The sequence below is a fragment of the Piliocolobus tephrosceles genome, chromosome 1 (genome assembly GCF_002776525.5).
Source record: "Piliocolobus tephrosceles isolate RC106 chromosome 1, ASM277652v3, whole genome shotgun sequence".
NCBI lineage: Eukaryota > Metazoa > Chordata > Mammalia > Primates > Cercopithecidae > Piliocolobus > Piliocolobus tephrosceles.
In genome coordinates this window covers 92,861,810-92,889,695 of record NC_045434.1, presented here as the reverse complement: position 1 = coordinate 92,889,695, position 27,886 = coordinate 92,861,810, and the positions used below count along the sequence as shown (strand labels likewise).

Here is a 27,886-nt window from a genome sequence, read left to right as displayed (position 1 = left end):
GCGACGCAAGACGTGAGTCCGTGCGTGCGTGCTCGCTCACGGCGGCGGCGGCGGAGCGGAGAGACCAGAGCCGGAGACCGAGCTGGGATCGGGCCCCGGGCGGGGGCGGTGCGAGCGGCGCCAAGCAGATCTTAGGGGCGGGGACGGAGCCGGGGCGGGCGGGACTGAAGCGGAGCCCGGGAACGGGGCGGGAGGTCCCAGGGTCCCGGGTTGGGGGTGTGGAGCAGCACTTCGTCGCCGCGGGGGTGCCGGGACTCCGGCCGCAGTGCCGCCGCCATCACGGACTTCCTGTGGGACAAGCGCACGGGCCTCGCCGCCAGAACGGTGAGCGCGCGGGTTGGCTGACCGCGGGGCCGCGCGAAAAGATGGCGACCGCGGGGCGGGCGGGGTTAGGTTTGGATTGAGGGCAAGGGACGGGGGCGAGATTTGGAGAGGAGGAGAGTTGAGACCTATGAAGCGGCGAAGTAGGGAGATGAAGGGAAAGGAGGTCGGCCTGCATTGGATGTACTGAGAAGACCTGTAGGAAACTTGGGCGGAGCAAGACTAGAAGGGGTTAGAGTAAGGATGGGAGTGGTTCCAGAGATGTGAAGGAGTGGAATATCAAAGTTGGATTCAGGGGTCCAATCAAAGCTGGAGGGGAGGAATACATCACAGTGTCACTTGGAGCATGCAGGAAGAATTTGCCTGTAGGAGTTCTGGATTTTCTGAGTGAGAAAGGAAAAAGCAAAAGATTTCGAACTTTAGAAAGGTAGGCTAGTGATGCTTTGAGGGGAAAGTGCTGTGAGGCCGTTTGATGGTAGTATGTGGTGAGATGGCATTTATGTGGGTATGCTGATTAGGATGGCTGTGCTGGGAAAATCTTGTGCTTGCATCTTGGTATGCTCCCGTCCCCAGTTACACCAAGAATGCATCAAATACCACCCTCCTCAATTTGGGGGGGTTGGGAAGAAGTGATACAGAATGGTGGTCAGACATTGGAATCGTTAAACCATTTGCATACCTGATTCTCATGCACCACCACCAAGACTTCTGTCCCTGGGCCTGATTCATTTTATTCTGCCTTCTTATTCTCATGTTCCTGGATTGTGACAGTGATTTTTTTCTTTTTTCCTTAAAGGAAAAAAAGGATTTGTGAACCATCCCATTCCAATTCCATTAACTGGAAGGTGGCCAGCTGTCAGCTAAGTAGGGCTGATATTAATTAAAAACCACTTACTGGCCAGGCGCGGTGGCTCACATCTGTAATCCCAGCACACTGGGAGGCCAAAGCTTGCGGATCACCTGAGGTTGGGAGTTCAAGACCAGCCTGACCAACATGGAGAAACTCTGTCTCTACTAAAAATACAAAGTTAGCCGGGCATGGTGGCATATGCCTGTAATCCCAGCTACTCGGGAGGCTGAGGCAGGAGAATCGCTTGAACCCGGCAGGCGGAGGTTGTGGTGAGCCGAGATTGCGCCATTGCACTCCAGCCTGGGCAACAAGAGCAAAACTCCGTTTCAAAAAAAAAACACACATACACACACCAGTTAATCTCTACATCTCAAGCACAAGAGTGGAGGGGCCAGATGGGATGCTGACTGTATTTTGTGGCCTACTACATTAAAACCTCTCAAGGTAGAGTTGGCCAAAGATGTGAGAGATGATTAAGTTTCTTCAAAGGGCCCGACCCAGATCCTTGGAACTGATAGTATTTGGCGTTTACCTAGTATATGTAGAAACCTGGGAGACTGGATTCCTACCCTCAGGACACTGATAGTCTACTTGGGGAGATAAGACGTACTCTTAATGAGTGTACAACATTTATCATAACTGTAAACCAAAGCTTTATTGACTTGTGAGGAACTCAGCATCGCACAGATCTATATCTTAGATCCTGACTGGGGATACACGGTGGCAGTCTCCATCGTCGTCATACACTTCCCGTTGTAATTAACTGTGTCCTAGACCTGAAGGTCTTCATGGAGCTGTGTGTGAAGAAAATAAGGATAGAACACTTGAACTGGCCGGGTGCGGTGGCTCACGCCTGTAATTCCAGCACTTTGGGAGGCTGAGGTCGGGAGTTTGAGACCATCCTGGCCAACATGGTGAAATCCCGTCTCTACTGAAAATTAAAAAATTAGCCAGGAGTGGTGGCACTTGCCTATAATCCCAGCTACATGGGAAGCTGAGGCAGGAGAATCGCTTGATCTCGGGAGGTGGAGGTTGCAGTGAGCTGAGATTGTGCCACTGCACTGTAGCCTGGCCACACAGGAAGACTCCGTCTCAAGAAAAAAATAACACTTGAACTGAGTGGAGGGTAATGAGGGATGCATTTGGGGGCTTTCTAGAGTTTCAGCCAGAGTTAGTAGGTGGCTATACTCCAATAAGGAGGAATTGTAAGTTCAGAGGAAGACTGAGGAAGTTGTGCGTGGTAAAAAGAGGCAGAAATAAAAGAGGGGAAAGCAGCTTAGCATCTTTGGAGCAGCCAGTCCTTGGAGGAGACTTCTGAAAACTCGGAACTTTCCTATTTCCGCTTTCCCTTCCCTTCCAGATGCCTCATCCTCGAAGGTACCATTCCTCAGAGCGAGGCAGCCGGGAGAGTTACCGTGAACACTATCGGAGCCGAAAGCATAAGCGACGAAGAAGTCGCTCCTGGTCAAGTAGTAGTGACCGGACACGACGGCGCCGGCGAGAGGACAGCTACCATGTCCGTTCTCGAAGGTGAGGCCTCAGGAAGAGATACTCAAATACAGGGTCACTCACTCATTGATTTGTTCAACAAATATTAGTTATATGCTAAAACCGTTGCATTAAATAGTTGGCTGAAGGTAGTGTCAGGATAGATAACCAAAGAAGCCATTTGGGCTGCAGTGTTAAGTGTTAGAATACATAATAAGGAACTGAGGATGTACCCAGTGGGTTTGGTTGGAGTGGGGCAGGATGTGTAATTCAGAGAATACATTGCAGAGAAAGCGACATCTGTATATGTCTGGAGGACAAGTAGCAGTCAGGTGGGGGAAGTGTCTTTGGGCAGAGGGAAAGCATGTGCAAAGGACTGGGAGCTACGGGTAACTAATAAGCTGACAGATAAGACAAAGTTAGATCTTTGTGTTTTTAATATTTTATTTTATTTTTTAAATTTTTAAATATTATTTATTTATTTTTGAGACAGTTTCACTCTGTTGCCCAGGCTGGAGTGCAGTGGCAAGATCTCAGCTCACTTCTACCTCTGCGGCCCCGGGTTCAAGCGATTCTTGTGCCTCAGCCTCCCAAGTAGCTGGGACTACAGGCATGCGCCATCATTCCTGGCTAATTTTTTTTTTTTTTTGTATTTTTAGTAGAGACAGGATTTCACCATGTTGGCCACGAACTCCTGACCTCAAGTGCTCCACCTGCCTTGGCCTTCCAAAGTGCTGGGATTACAGGCGTGAGCCACCGTGCCTGGCCCAGTTTTAATATTTTAGTGGCATGTTCAGTGGAAAGAATGGGTTAGGGATGGTTTAGAGCAAGGGTGGATTTCAGTCAGGAAAGCTTGAGAAAAAAATGGCTCTTTGTTTCTTTGTATCACTGCAGTGGGAAAAAGGCCCCAATAGGGAGTGGTTCTGCAGATGCCTTTTTAGAGGTTTTGGTGACATGGCAGATGCGCTTCGTTACCTCACTTCTCTGGTCCCTTGGTCCTCTCAGTGACTCAACAAAGTGTCTGAGAACAGTTTTCTGTTTTTTTTTTTTTTTTGAGACAGAGTCTCACTCTATTGCCCAGGCTGGAGTGCAGTGGCTGGATCTCAGCTCACTGCAAGCTCCGCCTCCCGGGTTTACGCCATTCTCCTGCCTCAGCCTCCTGAGTAGCTGGGACTACAGGTGCCCGCCACCTCGCCCGGCTAGTTTTTTGTATTTTTTAGTAGAGATGCGGTTTCACTGTGTTAGCCAGGATGGTCTTGATCTCCTGACCTTGTGATCTGCCCATCTCGGCCTCCCAAAGTGCTGGAATTACAGGCTTGAGCCACCACGCCCGGCTGAGAACAGTTTTCTAGCATTACTATTTGTCCTCACTAAGGCAAGACCTTGTCACAGGATATGGTAGGGAATGTGGTCTGAACAGATACACCTAATTGGTTTTTGTTATCCAACAGCAGTTACGATGATCGTTCATCCGACCGGAGGGTGTATGACCGGCGATACTGTGGCAGCTACAGACGCAATGATTATAGCCGGGATCGGGGAGATGCCTACTGTGACACAGACTATCGGCATTCCTATGAATATCAGCGGGAAAACAGCAGTTACCGCAGCCAGCGCAGCAGCCGGAGGAAGCACAGACGGCGGAGGAGGCGCAGCCGGACATTTAGCCGCTCATCTTCGGTGAGTGCCAGCCCAGGCCCTTCCTCTCCCCACTCTTCTGCAGGCCCTCTAGGACTCTGGTAAGTGAGAAGTATCCTTGTTCTCAGCTGAACATTGGGGCATGAACACTGAGGTGGGCACTGAGTTTGCCTACCCTCTTAGGAGCTCTCCGACTCTTGAAGGGCCCTGGAATCTGCTTTGGAGATGGATGGGCACGGAGCATTTGTGACCCCCAGTGCTCTCCCTGGCATGTTGGGCTTATTGTGTTGGGAGCAGCTTCTCCGCCCCAGCGGCCTCCACTCTTTAATGGGGACCTTGCTTGTGAACTGCCTTTTTCCCCCAAGCCCTGGGCTCTGTAGCCCCCTTGGCAGGCGGGCTTGGGTGGGGGCAAGGGGAGATCTCTATCTGCCCGGAAGGGCATTGTGTAGAGCATGGGGTTGTGGGTGACATTGGCAACAACACCACTTCCCTGCTCTGCCTATGCCTCTCCCTGTTCCTGTTTTGGGTTTGGGGACTTGGGATTATGCGCCGCTCTCTCTTCTCACACCGATCCACCTTACTGCATCTGACGTGTTCCCTTCCACTGTCCCCCATCATCGTCTGTCCCCCCTGGCTGGGCGCCTGTGACCGGTGACCCCTCTACCACCCACCCCGCCTCCCTCCGGCCCCCGCTCCGACACCTGGCTTGCTCCGACCCCCCCTGCCCCCCGACAGCAGCACAGCAGCCGGAGAGCCAAGAGTGTAGAGGACGACGCTGAGGGCCACCTCATCTACCACGTCGGGGACTGGCTACAAGAGCGATGTACAAGCCAAATCGTAACAATCCTATAGCCTGTAATGGTCCCATAGCCATCCTAACGTCCCAAGCCAACCTGAGTCACAGCCTCTTGCCTTTTCTCAGTGGTGTTGTTTATCTGGGTGGTTTGAGTTGCTGTTGAGAATTGACCTCTGTTGTCCACTCCCAGCTCTCACGGCCCCTGGGTTAAAGGTGGTGGGAATCACGCAGGGGTTTTCTTCCCCTGTGACCATCTGTATCTGTTCCCCTTCCTTCATCTCCACCCCAGTTGCTGTCCCCATTTTTCTTCCAACTCAGCTCATTCCCCACCTTCTCTCCCTCCCTCTCCCCGACCCTGCTCTCTTTCATTTCAGATGAAATCGTTAGCACCTTAGGAGAGGGAACCTTCGGCCGAGTTGTACAATGTGTTGACCATCGCAGGTAACTGTCAGTCCCTCCCTACTATGTGGGGATAAAGAGATGGTGGGGGTTATATGGGGCTATTTTGCTAATTAACCTAAGGTAGGATTTCTTAGTCCCCTTACAGCCCTGTTCATTTTGAGACATTTTTGAGAACCCAGCAAAAGCCTCTCCTGCCAACTTACAGGGGTGGGGCTCGAGTTGCCCTGAAGATCATTAAGAATGTGGAGAAGTACAAGGAAGCAGCTCGACTTGAGATCAACGTGCTGGAGAAAATAAACGAGAAAGACCCTGACAACAAGAAGTAAGCAAGCAAGAAAATATGTAGGGAGGCTGAGAGGCCCAACCCCTACTCAGGAGAGACTTCTAGATCTGGTTTAGGTAGACAGGGGAATCCTAGACCTTCTCATCCATTCATCTTTTGTTCATCCTGTTAGAGTAGTAGAACATCAGAGTAGGAATGCGGGGGCCTATGACATGCCTTAATCCACTCCCCTTGTTTTCAGGGAAGTTAGATTGCTCTGTAGTTTGACCCCAGCCTAGAATGGGTTCTGTAGAGATACACACTGGACATAGCCCTAGGACTGAGCATCAACCTCATCGAACAACGAATTAAGCTTTTATAAGTAGAACTATGCTGATAAGGCCACAGACATTTATGCAGTAATATTTTGTTCACATACATTCACAGTCCAAAAATGGAATAAGGACATTAAGCCAAGATATGAGGCCAGTAGGTATAAACAGGAGCCCAGTGGTAGCTGGTGGTGAATGAGTATCAGGAGTTGGGCTGGGGTTGGGGTTTAGGATGGACAGTTTGATGATCCAGGAACTGTACTGTTTGGAACTTGGCACTCAACAGCTCTTCAGTAAATAGTTTTTTGAACTATTTAAAATGATGCAGGAAGATATTTTGAAACTTGGCAAGTAATACCATTCTTCTTGGGTCTTGCAGAGGCTATTCCCTAGCTGAACTGAATTTTGGTGTTAATATTAACTGGCATGGTTTTACACAAGTATGTGGAATCAACAGCTATGAAGTACCTCCTTGTTGGAGGGCTGATGGGCAGATGAGAGCTCATCAGATAATCCCCCTTCCCCCATCTCTTCTCAGCCTCTGTGTCCAGATGTTTGACTGGTTTGACTACCATGGCCACATGTGTATCTCCTTTGAGCTTCTGGGCCTTAGCACCTTCGATTTCCTCAAAGACAACAACTACCTGCCCTACCCCATCCACCAAGTGCGCCACATGGCCTTCCAGCTGTGCCAGGCTGTCAAGTGTGAGTGGGGTGGGCTGAAATGGACTCTCGGGCATCCCCTCCCTTCATTGGATCTCTCTGTCGGTTGTGCACTGGTGAAGCCCCTAAACAGTCAGCTCTCTGTTATCTGCAGTTCTTTTACTGTCATCTTGAAATGTCTTCTGACTTAACTCCTTGACTAATGTCTTTATCGTCAGTGTTCTTACTCTACACCTAACCTAGCAGCAGCTAGAAGAGAAAGCCTTTGGAATCAAAGCACTTAATTACCCTCCCCTTTTCCTTTCCTCCTCTTCTTGGGAAAGCATCATTCAGACAGCAAACATAAAGAGACAAAAATACACTCCTTAGGCTAAAGGCTTATATTTGTCTAGGATGAGATGTTCATTCAAAGCAAAGCAGATGTGAACACAGAGTATGTAGTTCAGCTAAGGGGCAAGGTGGGGAATTCAAAGAAGTACATTATTCCTCTGGAGTCATCAAAACAATACAGTTTCACAGAACTGAGTTCACATAATGCCAGCTAGACACATGTCAAAGTGTATACACACTATAACTCAAAGCAAACTTTTTTTTTTTAACATCAGTTGAGATACATATGTATCTTATTGTAGATAGAGCAGAGCTTCTTAGACCAGGCATTCCATTTAGACGTAGAGCAGAAAGCAGCCCTCTCATGATTCTGGACCTGTCTTCTCATTGGCTTTGCCCTAGGTAACCAGGCCTGGGGTCAGCTGATACCAGTTAGCTCTGGCCACCTGCACCAAGCCTGACCTGGCCTTCTCCCCTACAGTCCTCCATGATAACAAGCTGACACATACAGACCTCAAGCCTGAAAATATTCTGTTTGTGAATTCAGACTATGAGCTCACCTACAACCTAGAGAAGGTAAGATGGATAGGGTCTGCCCTTGGTTACTGGGGGTAGGCAGCTGGGCCACTTTGCCTCCTGCCGAGCCCTTTCTTTTCTCCCTTTTTATTTTGTCCTCCCACATTTTCTCCCTGTCTGGTTCCAAGTGGGTAAAACTAGATAGGTTGAAAGGGAGAGATCTCTTAAGACTTAAATTGGGAGATAACTTGTACAGGGGACTTCAGATAACTTTCCAGTAGAGTGAAAATTTTTAAGGTTCTTTTTGGACTGACTGATTTATTTATTTATTTGAGACAGAGTCTTGCTCTGTTGCCCAGGCTGATGTGCACTGGTATAATCTTGGCTTACTGCAACCTCTACCTCCCAGGTTTAAGTGATTCTCCTGCCTCAGCCTCTGGAGTAGCTGGGATTACAGGCACCCGCCACCATGCCTAGCTAGTTGTTGTGTTTTTAGTAGAGATGGGGTTTTGCCATGTTGGCCAGGCTGGTCTCGAACCCCTAACCTCCGCCTGTCTCGGGCTCTCAAAATGCTGGGATTACAGGTGTGAGCCATAGCGCCTGGCCTGGACTTCTTTTTTGAGATGTATATTTCTGTGAGGTAGGAAAGCTTGGCTCCCTTGACTAACTGGAGATGATGGAGATCTCAGACCTAAAGAAGCTCCCCCCCACCCAAAAAAAAAAAAAAAAAAAGAAGTTCTGCCCTCCCTTGACCCCTTTGCCTCATGTTATATACTTTCAGAGAAACCCCTTTGCTACATGTTACATTTTTTTCAGAGAAACCCATTTGCTACATGTTACATGTTTTCAGAATAACTGTATATCCGGCACTTGGCTGTAGTCTTCAGATGCTTACGGACGTGCACGCTGTTCTAGAATCATTTCTTAATCCGTTTGCTCCCCTACTTCTAAAAGTATTACGCTGGATGTGGTGGAAGCTGTAAAACAGGAAATTTCCCAGGGCTTGTGGGGCCAGGCAGGAGATCACAGTAGCTTTTTTAAGGCTCAGAAGCACGGTAGAGAATACTGGTGGAATCTCAGTCTGGGTGCAGAGGTTCATCCTGTTCCTCCTCTGCTCCTAGAAGCGAGATGAGCGCAGTGTGAAGAGCACAGCTGTGCGGGTGGTAGACTTTGGCAGTGCCACCTTTGACCATGAGCACCATAGCACCATTGTCTCCACTCGCCATTACCGAGCACCAGAGGTCATCCTTGGTAAGGGAGGGCAAGGCTGTCCAAGTGTGTGAGATGATGTGGTGAGGGTGGGGCCACCTAAGCCTCATAACACCTTTTCCCTCCCATTCTCACCCAGAGTTGGGCTGGTCACAGCCTTGTGATGTGTGGAGTATAGGCTGCATCATCTTTGAGTACTATGTGGGATTCACCCTCTTCCAGGTAAGTGATGGGATATCTTACTTGACCACCTGGCATTCTTCTACCTGGTTGCTTTGTTGTCTGCTGAGGACCTGCCTACTCAGTTCTCCACATTGCCCACCTTCCTGGCAGCTGGTCCTCAGCATGCCCTTTTCAGTCCCATGCTCAGTTCTGTTTTTGTTTCCCAGACCCATGACAACAGAGAGCATCTAGCCATGATGGAAAGGATATTGGGTCCTATCCCTTCCCGGATGATCCGAAAGACAAGGTGAACCTTGAGTGGGCACTAGTTAACCCTTTTCCTTTTCTCTCCACAGAATTGGTCTATTTCACATCATTTTCTTTTTTCTTTGATGCCTCCTGTCCCCTCAGTTACTTTCAGATGGGGAAATAAGGGAATTGTAACAAGGGTGACCTTCTGATTCCTCAACCTCCCCTTCCCCTCTAGAAAGCAGAAATATTTTTACCGGGGTCGCCTGGATTGGGATGAGAACACATCAGCTGGGCGCTATGTTCGTGAGAACTGCAAACCGCTGCGGGTGAGCTGGGCTCGGGATAAATAGTGCCCACCATCCAGAAGTCACTTCTTAGGGTGGTTTGCCCCTGGAATGCTCTTCACAACCAGAGGGTTAGGAAAGGAGGGGAGGAAAGTTGAAAGAAGACATCTTTGGTCAACAGAGGAAACATAAGAGGGAGTGGTTTTGTGGAGGGAAGGAGGTTAGACAGCCTAACCTTGAGACAACCAGAGATCAAAGCAATGTCCTGGATTCTTTAGGTCAGACAGAAAAGAATAAACTACCTTTGAAGAGCTTACATTTTAATGAGGAACTAAAGAAGATTCATGAAGTTGACAAGGATATACAAGTAGAAAGAACTTTCAAAGATTATGGAGTAATTGTGCTAGTGGGAAGGTAGGTTGAGCTATAATATCAGCAACGTTGGTCCTGGTGTGGTCGTGGTTAGGTAGCCTTCAAATTGGTTGCAAGCAGAGCCTTGGTTCTCCAAGAATGAAAGGTAGGGTCTTGAAGAAGGCAGGGTTTATAAGGCATCCTGCCTCACCTTTTCCTGCCCTCCTCCACCAGCGGTATCTGACCTCAGAGGCAGAGGAACACCACCAGCTCTTCGATCTGATTGAAAGCATGCTAGAGTATGAACCAGCTAAGCGGCTGACCTTGGGTGAAGCCCTTCAGCATCCTTTCTTCACCCGTCTTCGGGCTGAGCCACCCAACAAGTTGTGGGACTCCAGTCGGGATATCAGTCGGTGACGATCAGGCCCTGGGCCCCCCCTGCATCTTTTATAGCAGTGGGTGTCCAGTCCAGGACACTGGTGCTTTTTTATACAAGAGAACGAGCCAGAGTTCACTCCTTCCTCCTGGCTGTCTATATACCTGTGAATATGTGAAATAGTGTAAATATGAAAGAACTTGTACCTATCACTTCAACCCCTGCCTTGTACATAATGCTCTTCCATCTACACAGTTTCCACCCTCACCTGCCCCCTCATACGGAGTTGGATGGGGACCGAGTGAGGTAACCAGGTGGCATCTACCCAATGTTTTATAAGGAATTTTGTACAGTCTTTGTGAAATAAAATAACGTGCTTCATTTGACCCCCATCCCTGGAGTTGGAGGTTTGGGAATGCTGGGGTGGAGGGATGAAACGATTGGCAAACTTTCTTGAGTTTTGGGTATGAAGGGAGTCCTTCTTGCCCTCCAAAATTAAGCAGAGCCAGGCTACCAGTTTATTTCCCCTGTTCACCTTATAGTGGAGGGTAGCGATGGGTGGGGCATTTCTTTCAGATTAGAATAGAGAAGTGTTATATGGTGGCACTTCTCGGATGTGGAATCATGAGAGTTGGAAAAGATCTGACTCCTAGAGTCATTGGGCCGCGTCCCAGTATAGAGCCAGAAACCCAGGTTGAAAACGTTCTTAACCTGACTCCTAGGGTTTTGGCAGGGCCGGTCAAAAGGCTCCCGTCGTCCATTTCGAGAGACTAGGAAGGCCGGATTCCTACGCGAGGCCTGCTGGGAAGTGTAGTTCGTTAGTGGAAGGAAGTCACATAGAAGAGGGGCGGTACTTCGTTGTGGGCACTGGGTTAGAGATATCACGTGGGGGCACTTCCGTCTTAGCTTTTGGCCAAAACGCAGGCGCAACCCACGGCTGCTGCGGGGATCCTTGTGGCCTTTCCGGTCGGTGGAACCAATCCGTGCACAGAGAAGCGGGGCGAACTGAGGCGAGAGAAGTGGACTCTGAGGTCTACCACTACTGCCACTGCTGCGGCAGGGGCGTGGGGGGCAGAGGGCCGCGGAGGTCGCAGTTGCAAACATGGCTCAGAGCAGAGACGGCGGAAACCCATTCGCCGAGCCCAGCGAGCTTGACAACCCCTTTCAGGTGACTCGCGCCGGTCGGCCTCTTTTGGGCAGTCAGGTTGATTCTTCCCGGTTCTGTAGGGTCGGGCTACCTTGTATCCCCATTCGTGACATTTGATCCTGGGAAGAGCCGCCACGTGGGGTGATAGCGACTCTAGACCAGTGAGCACTCTGGGGGGCGGGCCCTACCCCTTAATGGGCTGATGCTGGCAGTGTTGGATGATGGATTCGAGGTATATGTTGTCCCAGTCCTGGGACAACGGCGTTTCCCCGACGGTGCAGTACTTGGAGCCACAGGCAGTTTGGGAATGCTCCCTGGGAATTCCCCTAAGTGGCATCGGGCGCCAGCTGAGCCCCAGGTCTCTGCCCTCAGGACCCAGCTGTGATCCAACACCGACCCAGCCGGCAGTATGCTACTCTTGACGTCTACAACCCTTTTGAGACCCGGGAGGTGAGCTACTGGAGAGCACAGGAATTCAAGGAAGGGGAGGGTTTGCCAGTGAGACAAGTCAGCCTGGGTACAGGGGACTTTTCTGCATGCACAGGAAGGAAGAGGCACTGTGATCTCAGTTCCCTGAGAGAGGCTAGAAAGCCATGGGATGCCTCATCCTTCTAGGGCCACCAGGGCCACCAACCCGAATGGTTTGAGCTCTAAAAGTCAGTCCTGGGAACATCTGGAGGCTGGCAAGGCTTTAACCAATGTTCTGTATGGGAAGGCTTTCTTGAAGAAAATAAAGGTTGGGGCTCGTTGGAGTTTAGGTTAGGTGTGCAGTTTGAAAGCAAGGAATGAGGAGGACTACACCTGTTTGTCCCACTGGATTAGAAAATGGTGAGTTGTAAGAATTTAAGGGGTTTTCATGGTACTTGAAAAAAAAGGGGGGGCGGGGGAGTCAAGCATGGTGTGCAAGTTTATAATCCCACTTGGGAGGCTGAGGTGGGAGGATTGCTTGAGCCCAGGAATTTGATGGAGACCATCCTGAGCAACAGTGAGACCCCCATCTCTTGAACCATTTTAAAAATTGGCTAGGTGGCCGGGCGCGGTGGCTCATGCCTGTAATCCCAGCACTTTGGGAGGCCGAGGCAGGCGGATCACGAGGTCAGGAGATCCTGGCAAACACGGTGAAACCCCGTTTACCATCCTGGCAAACACGGTGAAACCCCGTCTCTACTAAAAATACAAAAAAAAAAATTAGCTGGATGTGGTGGCGGCACCTGTAGTCCTAGCTTCTCGGGAGGCTCAGGCAGGAGAATGGTGTGAACCTGGGAGGTGGCGGAGCTTGCAGTGAGTGGAGATCGTGCCACTGCACTCCAGCCTGGGCGACAGAGCGAGACTCCGTCTCAAAAAAAAAAAACAAACAAAAAAAATTGGCTAGGTGTAGTGGCACATGCCTGTAGTCCTTGCTACTTGGGAGGCTGGGATGGAAGGACTGCTTGAGCCCAGGAGTTTGAGGCTTCAGTGAGTGATAATTGCACCACTGCACTCCAGCCTGGGTGGCAGAGAGAGACCCCCACACCCCATCCCCAGAAGAAAAGGGGGGAAAAAAGGCACAGTTAAATGGGGAGATGTGGTAGACGAGTGATTTGAGTCCTTGCTAAGGAATTGGATATGAGGGATGATAAGGTTGCTACAGGTCATCATAGGGTTCTCTGACAGAAATTCAACAGAAGAACTAGCTTCCTAACAAATGGGGGAAAGGCTGCTTCCTTACATCATGAGTTCTGGGTCTAAAGGTATTCAAGCAGACTCTAGATTCCTGTGTTATGAGGGACTAGGTGATCACTAAGGTCTTTTCCTCAACAGCCACCACCAGCCTATGAGCCTCCAGCCCCTGCCCCATTGCCTCCACCCTCAGCTCCCTCCTTGCAGCCCTCGAGAAAGCTCAGCCCCACAGAACCTAAAAACTATGGCTCCTACAGCACTCAGGTACAGGAGGTGTGCAGGTGAGGGCTGGGGAGAAGGGCCAGTCCTCGGGCCCAGGGCTCACATCTCTGTCTGCTCACACTGGGCAGGCCTCAGCTGCAGCAGCTACAGCTGAACTGCTAAAGAAACAGGAGGAGCTCAACCGGAAGGCAGAGGAGTTGGACCGAAGGGAGCGAGAGCTGCAGCATGCTGCCCTGGGGGGCACAGCTAGTAAGTAGTAGAGTGGGGAAGAGCATCTGAGAGTTTGGGAGGAGCAAAAACAGGTCTTAAGAGCCTGAGCTCGGCCGGCCACAGTGGCTCACACCTATAATCCCAGCACTTTGGGAGGCTGAGGTGGGCGGATCATGAGGTCAAGAGATCAAGACCATCCTGGCCAACATGGTGAAACGTGTATCTACTAAAATATATAAAAAAAAAAAAGAATAGCTGGGCATGGTGGCGCACACCTGTAGTCCCAGCTACTTGGGAGGCTGAGGCAGGAGAATCACTTGAACCCGGGAGGCAGAGGTTGCAGTGAGTCAAGATAGCGCCACTGCCCTCCAGCCTGGTGACAGAGTGAGACTCCATGTCAAAAACAAAACAAAACAAAAAAACTAGACTCTGGAGTCAGACTGCTGAGTTTGAATTTTGGAGATACTGCTTACTAACCATGAGCTTTTAGGGAAGTTACTTAATCTTGAGTGCCTCAGTTTCCCTATTTATAAAATGCAAACCATGTTTGCATCTGTTTGACAGGGTTGTTGTGAAGGTTAAACAAGATATATGTGAAGTGCTTGGCACAGTGCTTGGATGTTTTAAATAATAATAAACAGTATTAGTTTTTCCACTCTCCCTTGTCTCCTTGGACCCCAAATTGGAGATAAAAGAGAGGATCCAGGGCTGGATATGGTGCCTCACGCCTGTAATTCCAACACTTTGGGAGGCTGAGGCAGGCAGGTTGCTTCAGCTCAGGAGTTAGAGACCAGCCTGGACAACATAGTGAGATCCTGTCTCCAAAACATTAAAGAAAAAAATTAGCAGGGTGTGATGGTATCTGTCTATAGTCCTAGCTCTTCAAGAAGCTGAGGTGGATGGCCACGTGCCGGGGCTCATGCCTGTAATCCCACGACTTTGGGAGGCTGAGGCGGGTGGATCACCTGAGGTCAGGAGTTCAGGACCAGCCTGGCCAACGTGATGAAACCCTGTCTCTACTAAAAATACAAAAATTAGCTGGGCGTGGTGGCACGTGCCTATAATCCCAGCTACTTGGGAGGCTGAGGCAGGAGAATCACTTGAACCTGGGAGGCAGAGGTTGCAGTGAGCCAAGATCACGCCACTGCACTCCAGCCTGGGCAACAAGAGTGAAACTCCATCTCGGAAAAAAAAAGAAAAGAAAAGAAACTGAGGTGGGAGGGTTGTTTGAGCCAAGGAGGTTGAGGCTATAGTGAACTGTGATCATACCACTACCTTCCAGCCTGAACAACACAGTGAGACCCTGTCTCAAAAAAAAAAGAAAGAAAGAAAGAAAGAAAGAGGATCCAGGGATGGAGAGAAGGGCGAGTGATTCCTTTGTTGGTCTCTGCCTTACTTCTGGGGTCCATCTGTTTTTCTTGTGCCTTACAGCTCGACAGAACAATTGGCCCCCTCTACCTTCTTTTTGTCCAGTTCAGCCCTGCTTTTTCCAGGACATCTCCATGGAGATCCCCCAAGAATTTCAGAAGACTGTATCCACCATGTACTACCTCTGGATGTGTGAGTAGTGAGAAGCCTTTTGGAGGAAGTTACAGGTAGATCTCTTAACTGCCCTGGGGTCCGCTCACCAAGAACCAAACACTTCACCTCTATTTAGAACTCACCAGCCTGCTAGCAGATGTTCTTGCCCTCTCCCCACTTTTTATTGTCCCTATGCATTAATATATTTTGAATTCTTTAGATGTCTTGGGCTGGGCGTGGTGGTTCACGCCTGTAATCCCAGCACTTTGGGAAGCCAAGGTGGGTGGATCACCTGAGGTCAGAAGTTTGAGACCAGCCTGACCAACATGGAGAAACCCTATCTACTGAAAATACAAAATTACCCTTGCATGGTGGTGCATGCCTGTAATCCTAGCTACTCGGGAGGCTGAGGCAGGAGAATCACTTGAACCGGGGAAATGGATGTTGCAGTGAGCCGAGGTCATGCTATTGCACTCCAGCCTGGGCAACAAAAGCAAAACTCCATCTCAAAAAAAAAAAAAAAAAAAGGCCAGGCGCGGTGGCTCACACCTGTAATCCCAGCACTTTGGGAGGCCGAGGTGGGCAGATCACAAGATCAGGAGATTGAGACCATCCTGATTAACACGTTGAAACCCCGTCTCTATTAAAAATACAAAAAATTAGCTGGGCATGGTGGCGGGCGCCTGTAGTCCCAGCTACTCGGGATGCTGAGGCAGGAGAATGGCGTGAACCTGGGAGGCAGAGCTTGCAGTAAGCTGAGATTGCACCACTGCACTTCAGCCTGGGCGACAGAGAGAGAGGCTCTTTCTCTCCAGCCTGGGCAACAAAAAAAAAGTCTTTGCAAGGGGATCACACATTATTGAGATTTGCTTTCTCCATCTCCCCGTTGAGGATTCCATGAAGGCAGCAGTTGCCTTCCTTTCTTTGTTCCGCCATGTTTGGTGAATTAGCTACAGGGTGAGCATAGATGAGAAGGAGTCTTCATTGCATTCCAGAAGGACTCCTCATCCTGTCCCTCTGCCCCTTAGGCAGCACGCTGGCTCTTCTCCTGAACTTCCTCGCCTGCCTGGCCAGCTTCTGTGTGGAAACCAACAATGGCGCAGGCTTTGGGCTTTCTATCCTCTGGGTCCTCCTTTTCACGCCCTGCTCCTTTGTCTGCTGGTACCGCCCCATGTATAAGGCTTTCCGGTAAGTGTGTTAGTGGTGGGAGAATGATGGAGACCTGGGATGGGCCCCACATCTGCCCATCCTTCAGTTCTAACTCTTCTCCCACCCTCCCCATTTTTTTCCTCTTTGTAGGAGTGACAGTTCATTCAATTTCTTCGTTTTCTTCTTCATTTTCTTCGTCCAGGATGTGCTCTTTGTCCTCCAGGCCATTGGTATCCCAGGTTGGGGATTCAGGTTTGTGAGGCTGTCATCCACCCTCACCTTTCCCTCTAGACCAAGCCAGCACTGGGTGCTGAGATAGGAGTTGTTCAGAAAAAGGAAATGTGGTTTTAATCCTTGGGAGGTACTAGTTTAATGAGATATAAAACATACTTCCAGGATAGAGCGCAGACAGCACTCTTGACTCATATAGATTGAAGGGAAGAATGCTGCATTTGGCTAATCCGAGGTGGCCTCCTGGAGGAGACACAGAACCGTGGTTGAAAGGAGGAAGAAGAATCCCCAGACGAGTGCCTGGAAGAGCTTGGAGAGCTCAGGGCTAATGGTTCAGAAACTGGAATTAAACTATGAAGAGAGTAGATATAGTTTGGGATTGTGGTGCTTGGAATACTGCCAGATTGACAGGGGAGCCACTACTGATGGGAAGGGTAGGAACAGGGGATGTTGGTGGCATAACCAGTGGAGAAGCTGAGGAGACCCACTTCACTGGCACCTCCTTCCCCTCCTTACAGCGGCTGGATCTCTGCTCTGGTGGTGCTGAAGGCCAGCACAGCAGTAGCCGTGCTCATGCTGCTGGTCGCCCTGCTCTTCACTGGCATTGCTGTGCTAGGAATTGTCATGCTGAAACGGGTAAGGGCTGTGTTGAAGGTGGGGCTGGGAGGGTGAGATCATGGGTCTCCAGGGGCCTGGGTGGAATATTCAGGAGCAACCAACACAGGTCAGGCTGCCGGGTGGTTCTCAGCTAATGGACCTCTGGGGTGTGTGTTTTTGTGTGTGTGTGTGTGTATGCTGGGCAGCAGGCTGCTGAGTGGTAGTGATGCTGTTAGGCTGGGGTGGGGAACCAGTGGCTGGAATGTGCTGCAATGTCTTTGTCCTCTACTTGCAGATCCACTCCTTATACCGCCGCACAGGTGCCAGCTTTCAGAAGGCCCAGCAAGAATTTGCTGCTGGTGTCTTCTCCAACCCTGCGGTGCGAACCGCAGCTGCCAATGCAGCCGCTGGGGCTGCTGAAAATGCCTTCCGGGCCCCGTGACCCCTGACTGGGATGCCCTGACCCTGCCACTTGAGGGAGCTGACTTAGCTCCCATCCCTAAGGTCTCTGGGACTTGGAGAGACATCAGTACCTGATGGCTCCTCCGTAGTGCTCCCAATCCTATGGCCATAACTGCTGAACCTGACAGGCGTGTGGGGGAGTCCACTGTGACCTAGTGCCCCCATCAGGCCACACTGCTGCCACCTCTCACACGCCCCAACCCAGCTTCCCTTTGCTGTGCCACAGCTGTTGCTTCGGTTATTTAAATAAAAAGAAAGTGGAACTGGAACTGACATCCCCATTTCCTGAATCTTCATTGGGAATTAAGCCTTATGAAAGAGAAAGGAGAGTGTGGAGTGAGGTGGGAAGGTCGGACCCGGCTTTAGTGTAAACTGGGAGATAGGAGGGGCAGGGCGGTGGAGCCCAGGTGGCTGGCGCAGGAAGGAGGTGGGAAGTCCAAGGAAACGCGAAACCGGGAGACACCAGGGAGCCCTGCTCCCCACCCCTCTCCATTAATGACGGGGAAGAGCCACCGCCTCTGCCGGGAATGCCAAGGAATACGCGGGCCTGGAGCCTGAAAAGCTGGGTGGGGTTCAAGTGGACGCCCAAAGAATCATTAGCAGCCTAGCCAGGGTCCAGAGAGAGGAAGGGACTGGTGGAGTGCTCATTCGAAGGGCAGATCCGACTGCCTAGCCCTGCCGCGGGATCCCCCAACCCCGACCCCCGACCGGGTCTCAGTCCCGAACTACAACTCCCGGGGTGCACTGCGCCGGCCCTCGCCGCCACGCCCCTCCATCCCGCACCATCCCCATTCCCATCCCCCTCTAGTCCCCGACCTGCGGCAGCCGGAGCTCAGGGAGCGGAGCGTGGTGGGGAGGCGAGCGGGACAGGCGACGCAGGAGACAGCGGCGCCGCGGCCTCTCCCCACCAGGCGGCCCCGGATCCCACTGGACACCCTGAGGGCACACCGACCGCGCCTCTAGAGTCACCCCACGCCGACCCCTCCCCTCTTCTCTAGACTTCTTTCCATCCTTCCCACTTTTACCCTCCCCATCCCTCCCTGGGCTCTGGGCCGCCGCCCCCTCCTCACTCCTGGACCGGCCCTTCTCGGTGCCCCTCTTTCCTAGGGAGATGCGATGAGCCGGTGCCCCCGCGTCCTCATCGTCGCCCCGGGCACGGTGCCCGTCCAGTGCCCGTGGTGGGGAGGGAGCACTCCGCGGTCCCTCCGTGACACCCCTCCCTTGGCTTCCCCCACAGCTGGCGTCCCTCGGCCATGCCCCAGGGGACCCAGCCAGGGGGTGGGCTGTAGAGCGAGGGGGGTGGAGAGGAGAAAGGACGGGGCCTTGGGCACCTCTGAGATGCTCCCAAGTGCCAGGGAGGGCCGAGCGAGGCGCAGGCAACCGGGCAGCAGGCATGATGCCCTCGCCTAGTGACTCCAGCCGCTCGCTGACCAGCCGGCCCAGCACCAGGGGCCTTACCCACCTCCGCCTCCACCGACCCTGGCTGCAGGCCCTGCTTACGCTGGGGCTGGTCCAGGTGCTCCTGGGCATCCTGGTGGTCACCTTCAGCATGGTGGCCTCTTCCGTCACCACCACTGAGAGCATCAAGAGGTCCTGCCCGTCTTGGGCTGGGTTCTCGGTGAGTTGGGTGCACAGTTGTTGGGTGCACAGTTGTTGGGTGGGGGATGCTCCTCGGGCCCCACCCTCCACACCAGCTGCAAGTCCACATCCTTGCCTCTCCTCCCTCTCCTGGTCCTCTGCCTCCTTACAGGGCTGGGTGCATCCTGTGGTGAGGGGCTCACTCAGGAGCCTCCCCTGCCAGGCTGAGCCTGTGCCCACTCTGTCCCCAGCTGGCGTTCTCCGGGGTGGTTGGCATTGTGTCCTGGAAGCGGCCATTCACTCTAGTGGTAGGTGCCAGGGTCCAGTGCCCACTGGGAGGCAGGTGCCCAGCACCCAAGAGGAAGCCCATTTATGCCCTCAAGAAGGGAACTGGCTCCCCAGTTGGTGCCAGCCGGGTGGGCACGAAGTGTCTGTGAAGGAGGGGGACTCTGTCCGTGGCAGAGGAGTAGTCATGAGGGTCCCAGCCCTGAGTCTGCACCCTGTTTTCCCCAGATCTCCTTCTTCTCCTTGCTTTCGGTGCTCTGTGTCATGCTTAGCATGGCTGGCTCTGTACTGTCCTGTAAGAATGCTCAACTGGCCCGAGACTTCCAACAGTGCTCTCTGGTGAGATTTGAGGAGGGAGAGCTGGAAAGAACTGGCCTGGGGAGGTGCACAGGACACCTGAGTTTGTCCTGACTCAGGCTGCCTCACCCTCCCTGCTCCACTCAGGAAGGAAAGGTCTGTGTGTGCTGTCCCTCTGTTCCTCTCCTCCGGCCCTGTCCAGAGTCGGGGCAGGAACTGAAAGTTGCCCCTAACTCCACCTGTGATGAAGCCCGAGGGGCCCTCAAGGTGAGCTTGCACCCCACAAACATCCTCCTGGTTCTCACTCTTGCCTCCCTTCCTGGGGTACTCACAGGCCCATAATGTATGGGACTTAGCCCTCTCCTGATTCCTCTCCTCCTTTCCCTTCCCCAGAACCTGCTCTTCAGCGTCTGTGGGCTCACCATTTGTGCCGCTATAATTTGTACCCTCTCTGCTATTGTCTGCTGCATCCAAATCTTCTCCCTGGACCTCGTGCATACGGTGAGAGGGGAGTGGGGGCCAGGGACACGCAGGTATGGTGGGGGCAGGGGTGTGTGTGCTGAGACTTGCCTGAGGGAACAATGGCTACAGATCTGGCTTTTGAGCACCAGGGGCTATGGGTTATCTATTATCCTCATCTATTGGAGGAATGGATGTTTAATGGGGAGGATGAGAAGGGGAGATGGCAGGGAGTGACTTAAGTATGTGATGCCCATCTGGGACCAGGAGAGGGGGCTTTAGAGAATGGGACTGGATGGTGGGGTAGAGTCAAGAAAGTCCTAGGCTGGGCACGGTGGCTCATTCCTGTAATCCCAGCATTTTGAGAGGCCGAGGCAGGCAGATAACCTGAGGCCAGGAGTTCAAGACCCGCCTGAGCAACGTGGCAAAACCCTGTCTCTATTAAAAATACAAAAATTGGGCCGGGCATGGTGGCTCACGCCTATAACCCCAGCACTTTGGGAGGCTGAGGCAGGCAGATCACCTGAGATCAGGAGAATGAGCTAACATGGTTATCTTAGCTAACATGGTGAAACCCCATCTCTATTAAAAACACAAAACATTAGCTGGGCGTGGTGGCACGCACCTGTAGTCCCAGCTACACCCCTGCCCCCACCATACCTGTGTGGCCCTGGCCCCTGCAGGCTGGGAGGCTGAGGCAGGAGAATGGCATGAACATGGGAGGCGGAGCTTGCAGTGAGCTGAGATAGTGCCACTGCACTCCAGCCTGGGTGACAGAGCGAGACACCGTCTCAAAAAACAAACAAACAAAATATAAAAATTAGCCAAGTGTGGTGGCAGGCGCCTGTAATCCCACCTACTTGGGAGACCGAGGCAGGAAAATTGCTTGAACCTGGGAGGCAGAGGCTGGAGTGAGCTGAGATGGTACCACTGCACTCCAACTTGGGTGACAAGAGCAAGACTCCATCTCAAAAAAAAAAAAATTAGGCTGGGCTTGGTGGCTCATGCCTGTAATCCCAGCACTTTGGGAAGCCAAGGCAGGAGGATCACCAGATATCAGGAGTTTGACACCAGCCTGGCCAACATGGTGAAACCTTGTCTCTACTAAAAATACAAAAATGAGCCAGGCGTGGTGGCGGGTGCCTGTAATCCCAGCTATTTGGAAGACTGAGACTGGAGAATTGCTTGAACCTGGGAGGCAGAGGTTGCAGTGAGCTGAGATCGAGCCATTGTACTCCAGCCTGGACGACAAGAGCAAAACTTCGTCTCAAAATAATAATAATAATAATTAGCTGGGCATGGTTGCATACCCTTATAATTCCAGCTACTCGGGAGGCTGAGGCACAGGAATCGCTTGAACCTGGGAGGTAGGGGTTGCAGGGAGCTGAGATCATGCCACTGCACTCCAGCAACAGGGTCAGACTCTGTCTCAAAAATAAAAAAAAGAAGGTCCTAGATGGAGGTGAGCCTAAAGGGTGGACATTCCTGTGAAGACACAGTGGGTGGAGCTTCTGGATGGAGGTGGGGCCATAAAGAAGAGGAATTTGTGGGTGGGCAAGGCCAGAGCTAGAGGTACAGGGTGAGTGTGGGGTTAAGGAGAGCTGATTTGGGGTGAGGGAGGAGCCAGAACTAGAGCTTCTCTCAGGGGATAGGGCCAGAAAAAATAATGTAGATGAGAGAGGAGTTTGGGGGCCTAGGAGGAGCTGTATTCCTAGCATCCAGACTTGCTGACCTGCTTGCTTTCCCAGCAGCTGGCCCCTGAGCGGTCAGTCTCAGGCCCACTGGGACCTCTGGGCTGCACATCTCCGCCCCCAGCCCCTCTCCTACACACCATGCTGGACCTGGAGGAATTTGTCCCGCCTGTGCCCCCACCACCCTACTATCCCCCAGAGTACACCTGCAGCTCAGAAACAGATGCACAGAGGTAAGGCCTGGTGGGGTCTTGCTGGAAGAGCTAAGGAAGGGGACTGGGGCTGGGCCTGGATTGCTGGAGAGAGGGATCTTTGTGGAGTGGGAGTTATTTCTCCTACATTGACCCTCTTCCTCATCTGCCAGCATCACGTACAATGGCTCCATGGACAGCCCAGTGCCCTTGTACCCTACCGATTGCCCCCCTTCTTATGAGGCGGTCATGGGACTACGAGGAGACAGCCAGGTGAGAGCACAGCACGGCTTGGGGCAGGCTGGGGAGCTGGGGTGTAGCCGGGAAAGCTGAACAGGCTGTAGCCTCTGAATACAGATAGTAACAGTGGTCAAGGTCTTTACAGCACCAGCATGCCCACTGTCGCCTTTGATCTTCCCTAGAGCCTGGTGAGGTGGGTGGGTTAGAAGCTATCATTTCTGCCATACAGACGTGGAAACTGAGACTGCACAATTAAGTGACTTATACAAAGTGACAAGGCTAGTCTGGAACCTGAGTCACCAGAGCTCTGTCTAGCACGTGGGGGTGTTCAGTGTGTAGGGCTGAACCCTTGATCCTGTGTCTTCTGCAGGCCACTCTCTTTGACCCTCAGCTTCACGATGGCTCCTGCATCTGTGAGCGAGTGGCCTCCATTGTAGATGGTGAGCAGGGCGTAAGGAGGGGTGGACAAGGGTGGTGCTGCCAGGGATAGCTGGGGTGGGTAGGGACAATAGAAGGGGAAAACAAGGCGGAGTTGGTGGTTTGGGAACAGAGGAGGGCTGTGGCAACTTGGAACCCTGGACTTATTTGTCTCCTGTGAAATAAAGCTGGAGGCACAGTGGCCCCTAGAGGCTGGGCTTGGGAAAACAGCAACTGCCTGGGCAGGGCCCAGCCAGGCTGGTGCTACACAGCGCCCCCTGCCGCCCACAGTGTCCATGGACAGCGGGTCTCTGGTGCTGTCAGCCATTGGTGACCTCCCTGGGGGCTCTAGCCCGTCGGAGGACTCGTGCCTGCTGGAGCTGCAGGGCTCCGTGCGCTCCGTGGACTACGTGCTCTTCCGCTCCATCCAGCGCAGCCGTGCCGGCTACTGCCTCAGCCTGGACTGTGGCCTGCGGGGCCCCTTCGAGGAAAGCCCCCTGCCACGGCGCCCCCCACGGGCCGCCCGCTCCTATTCCTGCTCTGCCCCTGAAGCTCCACCCTCACTGGGTGCCCCCACAGCTGCCCGCAGCTGCCACCGGTTGGAGGGCTGGCCGCCCTGGGTGGGACCCTGCTTCCCGGAGCTGAGGCGGCGGGTCCCCCGGGGAGGGGGCCGCCCCCCCGCAGCCCCGCCCACCCCAACCCCTACCCGTCGCTTCAGCGATAGCTCAGGTTCCCTCACCCCCCCGGGGCACCGGCCTCCTCATCCGGCATCCCCACCACCGCTGCTGCTGCCTCGGTCCCACAGCGACCCAGGCATCACCACCTCCAGTGACACTGGTGAGCCCCCTCCCCCACTGCCCAGGCTCAGGAGATGGTAGGCACTGGGAGTTAGGTGGCCAGTGATGCCCACCAGGATTGGGGCACTGTTGAGGTCCCTGAGGAGGAAGAAAGGGCGAGTTCACTCCTCTGGTAGACACTTCTCGGGTACTCACCTCCTAGGGACAAAACATCCATACCATGATCTCAGCTCACTGCAACCGTGTTTCCCGGGTTCAAGTGACTCTCCTGCCTCAGCCTCCCGAGTAGCTGGGACTACAGGCGTGTGCCACCACGACTGGCTAATTTTTGTATTTTTTAGTAGAAACAGGGTTTCACCGTTTTGGCCAGGCTGGTCTTGAACTCCTGACCTCAAGTGATCTACCCACCTCAGCCTCCCAAAAGGATATGTTTTTTGAAACCAGTTCCACAGCTCTCAGCTTGGTCCACTTATCTGTCCTCCCCAAGCTTCAGCCCCCACTTGTAAAACATGTATAATAATAGTACTTCAGGCTGGGCACAGTGGCTCACACCTGTAATTCCAGCACTGTGGGAAGCTGAGGTGGGTGGATCACCTGAGGTCGGGAGTTCCAGATCAGCCTGGCTAACATGGTGAAACCCTATCTCCACTAAAAATACAAAAATTAGCCGGGTGTGGTGGAGCACACCTATAATCCCAGCTACTAATAGAGGCTAACGCAGGAGAATCGCTTGAACCTGGAAGACGGAGGTTGCAATGAGCCAAGATCATGCCACTGCACTCCAGCCTGGGTGACAGAGACACACTCCATCTCAAACAAACAAACAAAAAACATGTATAATAGTAGTACTTCAGCCATAGGCATCATACTCAAAGATGCTGAGAAAGGAGATAGTGGCCAGGCGTGGCTGTTCACACCTGTAATCCCAGCACTTGGAGAGGCCAAGGCAGGTGGATCACCTGAGGTCAGGAGTTCGAGACCAATCTGGCCAACATGGCGAAACCCCCATCTCTACTAAAAATTCAAAAATTAGCTGGGCCTGGTGGTGGACGCCTGTAATCCCAGCTACTAGGGAGGCCGAGGCAGGAGAATCACCTGAACCTGGGAGGCGGAGGGTGCAGTGAGCCAAGATTGCGCCACTGCACTCTGGCCTGGGCAACAGAGTGAGACTCCATCTCAAAAACAGTAAGAAAGGAGATAGTACTGGGGTACACTCAGCACTACGCGCCAGGTGCCGAACACCACCACTGCAGTCCCTTTGTGGTGGATCGTACCATCTAGTTGCTGGCTAATATGGACAGAGATGCTGGCCCTTTGATTGAGGATGGAGCATGGGAGCTGTGAAAGCTCCTCTGGGTTTGAGTTCCCACAGGAGGGTGGGTGTGTCCACAGAACACTCCCACTCACTTCCTGTCTCCTTTTCTCCTCCTCAGCTGACTTCAGGGACCTTTATACCAAAGTGCTTGAGGAAGAAGCTGCTTCTGTTTCCTCTGCAGATACAGGTCAGCCATGTGGTTTTTACCCCAGGGGTGGGGGATTGGGCATGGCTGCCCGGCCCCCTCTCCACCCCACAATACCATTCTCTTATCTCTGTCTCTCTGCAGGGCTCTGCTCTGAAGCCTGCCTCTTCCGCCTAGCCCGCTGCCCTTCCCCCAAGTTGCTACGTGCCCGGTCAGCTGAGAAACGGCGCCCTGTGCCCACCTTCCAAAAAGTTCCCCTGCCCTCGGGCCCTGCACCTGCCCACTCCCTGGGGGACCTCAAGGGCAGCTGGCCAGGTCGGGGCCTGGTCACTCGTTTCCTCCAGATATCCAGGAAAGCCCCAGACCCCAGTGGGACTGGAGCTCATGGACATAAGCAGGTGGGAATTCGGGGAGCCAGGAAAGATGTTTGGGAAAGCACGGAGCTTCAGGTTGGGCCTTACTGATGATGCCCTTTCTCGTGTCCCTGTCCAGATGCCCCGGAGCCTGTGGGGCCGGCCTGGCCGAGAGAGCCTCCACCTTCGCAGCTGCGGAGATCTGAGCTCTGGCTCCTCCCTGCGGCGTCTCCTGTCTGGCCGCAGGCTGGAGCGTGGTACCCGCCCCCACAGCCTCAGTCTCAACGGGGGCAGCCGGGAGACTGGGCTCTGACCTGGGCTTCTGGTCACACTGAACACATCCAGATGAATGCTGGGGCCACAGGCACCAGCTGGTTGGGACCAGCAGCCCCCAGCATCCTCTTGCACTGGCTGGCACAAAAAGAAACCTGCTGTATACCTCCCAAAGCGTCCCTTTCCCTCCTACCTCTGGGGTCTCTTGCTGCTTGCCTCTGCTGCTCTGGACTGGGAGGGCTTTTGTCCTGTGCTGCATGGGTATTTAGGCTGTGGGGGAGATGCCCCTGCTTATAGCACTGGAGGAGGAAAACAAATTCTTGTTCCCCCAGCATGAGAGTGGCTCTTTCTCATTTGCAAGGGCACTATGGTCAGGGCAAAGGCATGGCCCAGGTGTTTAAGTACAGAGGGACATGTGCCTATGCAATGGTGTGGTAAGGCAGGCATAAAGAGTCCAAAAAATCTAGGTGGCCTCTCAGCTCTGCCACCTCTAGCTGCATGACCTTGGGCAAGCTATGTAACCCCAATTTCCTGATCCATTAAAGATTGTGAAGGTAGAATGTTTGTAAAGCTCTGAACAGTATGTAAGCCTTCAATAAATTTCAATTTTCCCCTTCTTTTCTTGATCATTCTTTATCACCAGTGAAATTTGTTCTAGTGTCTCTCATATTTAAGAAAACTCTTTCAGGGCTGGGTATGGTGGCTCATGCCTATAATCCCAGCACTTTGGGAGGCCGAGGCAAGAGGATCGCTTGAGCCTAGGAATTCAAGACCAGCCTGGGCAACATAGTGAGACTCTGTTTCTACACAAAACAGAAAAAATTAGCCAGGCATGGTGGGACATGTCTGTAGTCCCAACTACTCGGGAGGCTGAGGTGAGAGGATCACTTGAACTTGGGAAGTCCAGGCTGCAGTAAGCTGTGATTGAGCCACTACACTACAGCCTGGGCAACAGAGCAAGACCATTGTCTCAGAAAAAAAAAAAAAGAAACTTTCAAGACACTCTTTCCAACCACCAATTGTAACTCTGCTCCTTTTCACAGCAATAGGTTTTCCTTTTCTTCCCTCCACTCTTAAACATCCATTCTCTCCTCACCCACCCCCATCAGACTCCTTCCCCTATCTTTCCCCAGCCACTGCTCTGACCAAACTTGCCAGTGACCAAAATGGTGTCAGACCCAGTGACCATTTCTGTGCCTGCATCTCACTTGACCTCGAGGCAGCAATTAATACCCATAATCGGCATCTTCTCGGCATCTTTGTCCCTTTGAAAAGCGAAATACTGGCTTTTATACTTTCTCTTGCTGAGCTGGTTAACATTGGAGGGCCCCAGGGCCCTCACCTAAGCCCTCTTTCCTACCTCCACTCTTTCTGTAGGTGGTCCTACTATTAATGTCCATGGCTTTAAATACCATCTTTCTTTCTTTTTTTTTTTTTTTTTTTTGAGACGGAGTCTTGTTCTGCCGCCCAGGCTGGAGTGCAGTGGCCGGATCTCAGGTCACTGCAAGCTCCGCCTCCCGGGTTCACGCCATTCTCCTGCCTCAGCCTCCCGAGTAGCTGGGACTACAGGCGCCCGCCTCGTCGCCCGGCTAGTTTTTTGTATTTTCTATCAGAGATGGGGTTTCACCGTATTAGCCAGGATGGTCTCGATCTCCTGACCTCGTGATCCGCCCGTCTCGGCCTCCCAAAGTGCTGGGATTACAGGCTTGAGCCACCGCGCCCGGCCACTAAATACCATCTTTCTATGTGTTAATGCATAACTCCAGCCTTGACCTCTCATGAGCGCCATCCAACTCAGCATATCTGCTTGGATGTCTAATGGGCATTTCAGATTCAACATGGCCACAACTGAACTCTTGATTCCACCCCAGCATCTGTTATTTTTCCACTGTTCCCATCTCAATGGTACCTCCATTACCCACTTGCACATTCTAAAAGCTCAGGAACCATGGTGACTTATTTTCCCATATCCAACACAACCAATCCTATCCTGAATTCATCCATGTCCCACCACCTCCCCAGCTACGTAGCTCCAGCCACCCCCTCTCCACAACCTCTGAATCAGTCTTTCACTTTTCCCAGCAATCCATTCTCCACTCAGCAAAATGATAAAGCAAAATGATAAAGCATGTCATATCAGCAAAATGATAAAGCATGTCATATCAACGCTCTGCCTCAATTTAATGGCTTCCCATTGTATTTAGAATCATCTCCAAACTCCCAGAGACTATGGTCAGCTACAATCTGGCCCACCTTCTTCTATTCCAGCCAAATTTCCTCACAGCACAAGGATGTTTGCACCTGCTGTTTTTCAAGCATGAAACCTTCAGCCCCTATATCTGGTGCTGTCATCTAACGTCAGGTTTTAGCTCCATTCTTACGATTTCAGTAAGCACCCAATCCCCATCCCAGTCA

At 52.3% G+C, this 27,886-nt stretch overlaps 3 protein-coding genes across 10 annotated transcripts; all 3 read left to right on the top strand.

Annotated features, from left to right (window-relative positions):
- Window positions 1–10,624, top strand: CLK2 (CDC like kinase 2). Of its 7 annotated transcripts, XR_002731943.2 has the most exons (14): window positions 1–324; window positions 2,532–2,701; window positions 4,111–4,339; window positions 5,033–5,120; window positions 5,468–5,534; window positions 5,701–5,817; window positions 6,628–6,794; window positions 7,564–7,658; window positions 8,720–8,849; window positions 8,947–9,029; window positions 9,197–9,276; window positions 9,457–9,547; window positions 9,784–9,919; window positions 10,091–10,624. XR_002731943.2 is itself a non-coding variant. In XM_023213943.2 (13 exons), exons 2-13 carry the CDS (start codon window positions 2,532–2,534, stop codon window positions 10,271–10,273), a joined length of 1,494 nt encoding a protein of 497 aa, XP_023069711.1. In that variant the 5' UTR covers window positions 1–324; the 3' UTR covers window positions 10,274–10,624. The 7 variants fall into 7 exon arrangements, 6 of the variants coding, with proteins under 6 accessions (XP_023069711.1, XP_023069710.1, XP_023069709.1 ...); XM_023213943.2 differs by lacking the exon at window positions 9,784–9,919 and having other exon boundaries at window positions 4,114–4,339; window positions 5,036–5,120; XM_023213942.2 differs by lacking the exon at window positions 9,784–9,919 and having other exon boundaries at window positions 4,114–4,339.
- A 433-nt stretch (window positions 10,625–11,057) lies between these two features.
- Window positions 11,058–17,705, top strand: SCAMP3 (secretory carrier membrane protein 3). The gene is made up of 9 exons (XM_023213947.2): window positions 11,058–11,400; window positions 11,752–11,829; window positions 13,180–13,302; window positions 13,389–13,509; window positions 14,902–15,030; window positions 16,020–16,179; window positions 16,291–16,392; window positions 16,890–17,007; window positions 17,264–17,705. The coding sequence occupies exons 1-9, from the start codon at window positions 11,335–11,337 to the stop codon at window positions 17,408–17,410; spliced, it is 1,044 nt and encodes a 347-aa protein (XP_023069715.2). The 5' UTR covers window positions 11,058–11,334; the 3' UTR covers window positions 17,411–17,705.
- Window positions 17,706–18,212: 507 nt separating this feature from the next.
- On the top strand, window positions 18,213–26,100 carry FAM189B (family with sequence similarity 189 member B). Of its 2 annotated transcripts, none has more exons than XM_023213938.2 (12): window positions 18,213–19,048; window positions 19,260–19,316; window positions 19,522–19,632; window positions 19,738–19,857; window positions 19,984–20,091; window positions 21,798–21,973; window positions 22,105–22,204; window positions 22,542–22,611; window positions 22,880–23,425; window positions 24,819–24,887; window positions 24,990–25,243; window positions 25,338–26,100. In XM_023213938.2, exons 1-12 carry the CDS (start codon window positions 18,824–18,826, stop codon window positions 25,509–25,511), a joined length of 2,010 nt encoding a protein of 669 aa, XP_023069706.2. In that variant the 5' UTR covers window positions 18,213–18,823; the 3' UTR covers window positions 25,512–26,100. The 2 variants fall into 2 exon arrangements, with proteins under 2 accessions (XP_023069706.2, XP_023069707.2); XM_023213939.3 differs by having other exon boundaries at window positions 18,221–19,048; window positions 21,801–21,973.
- The last annotated feature ends 1,786 nt before the right edge of the window (window positions 26,101–27,886 follow it).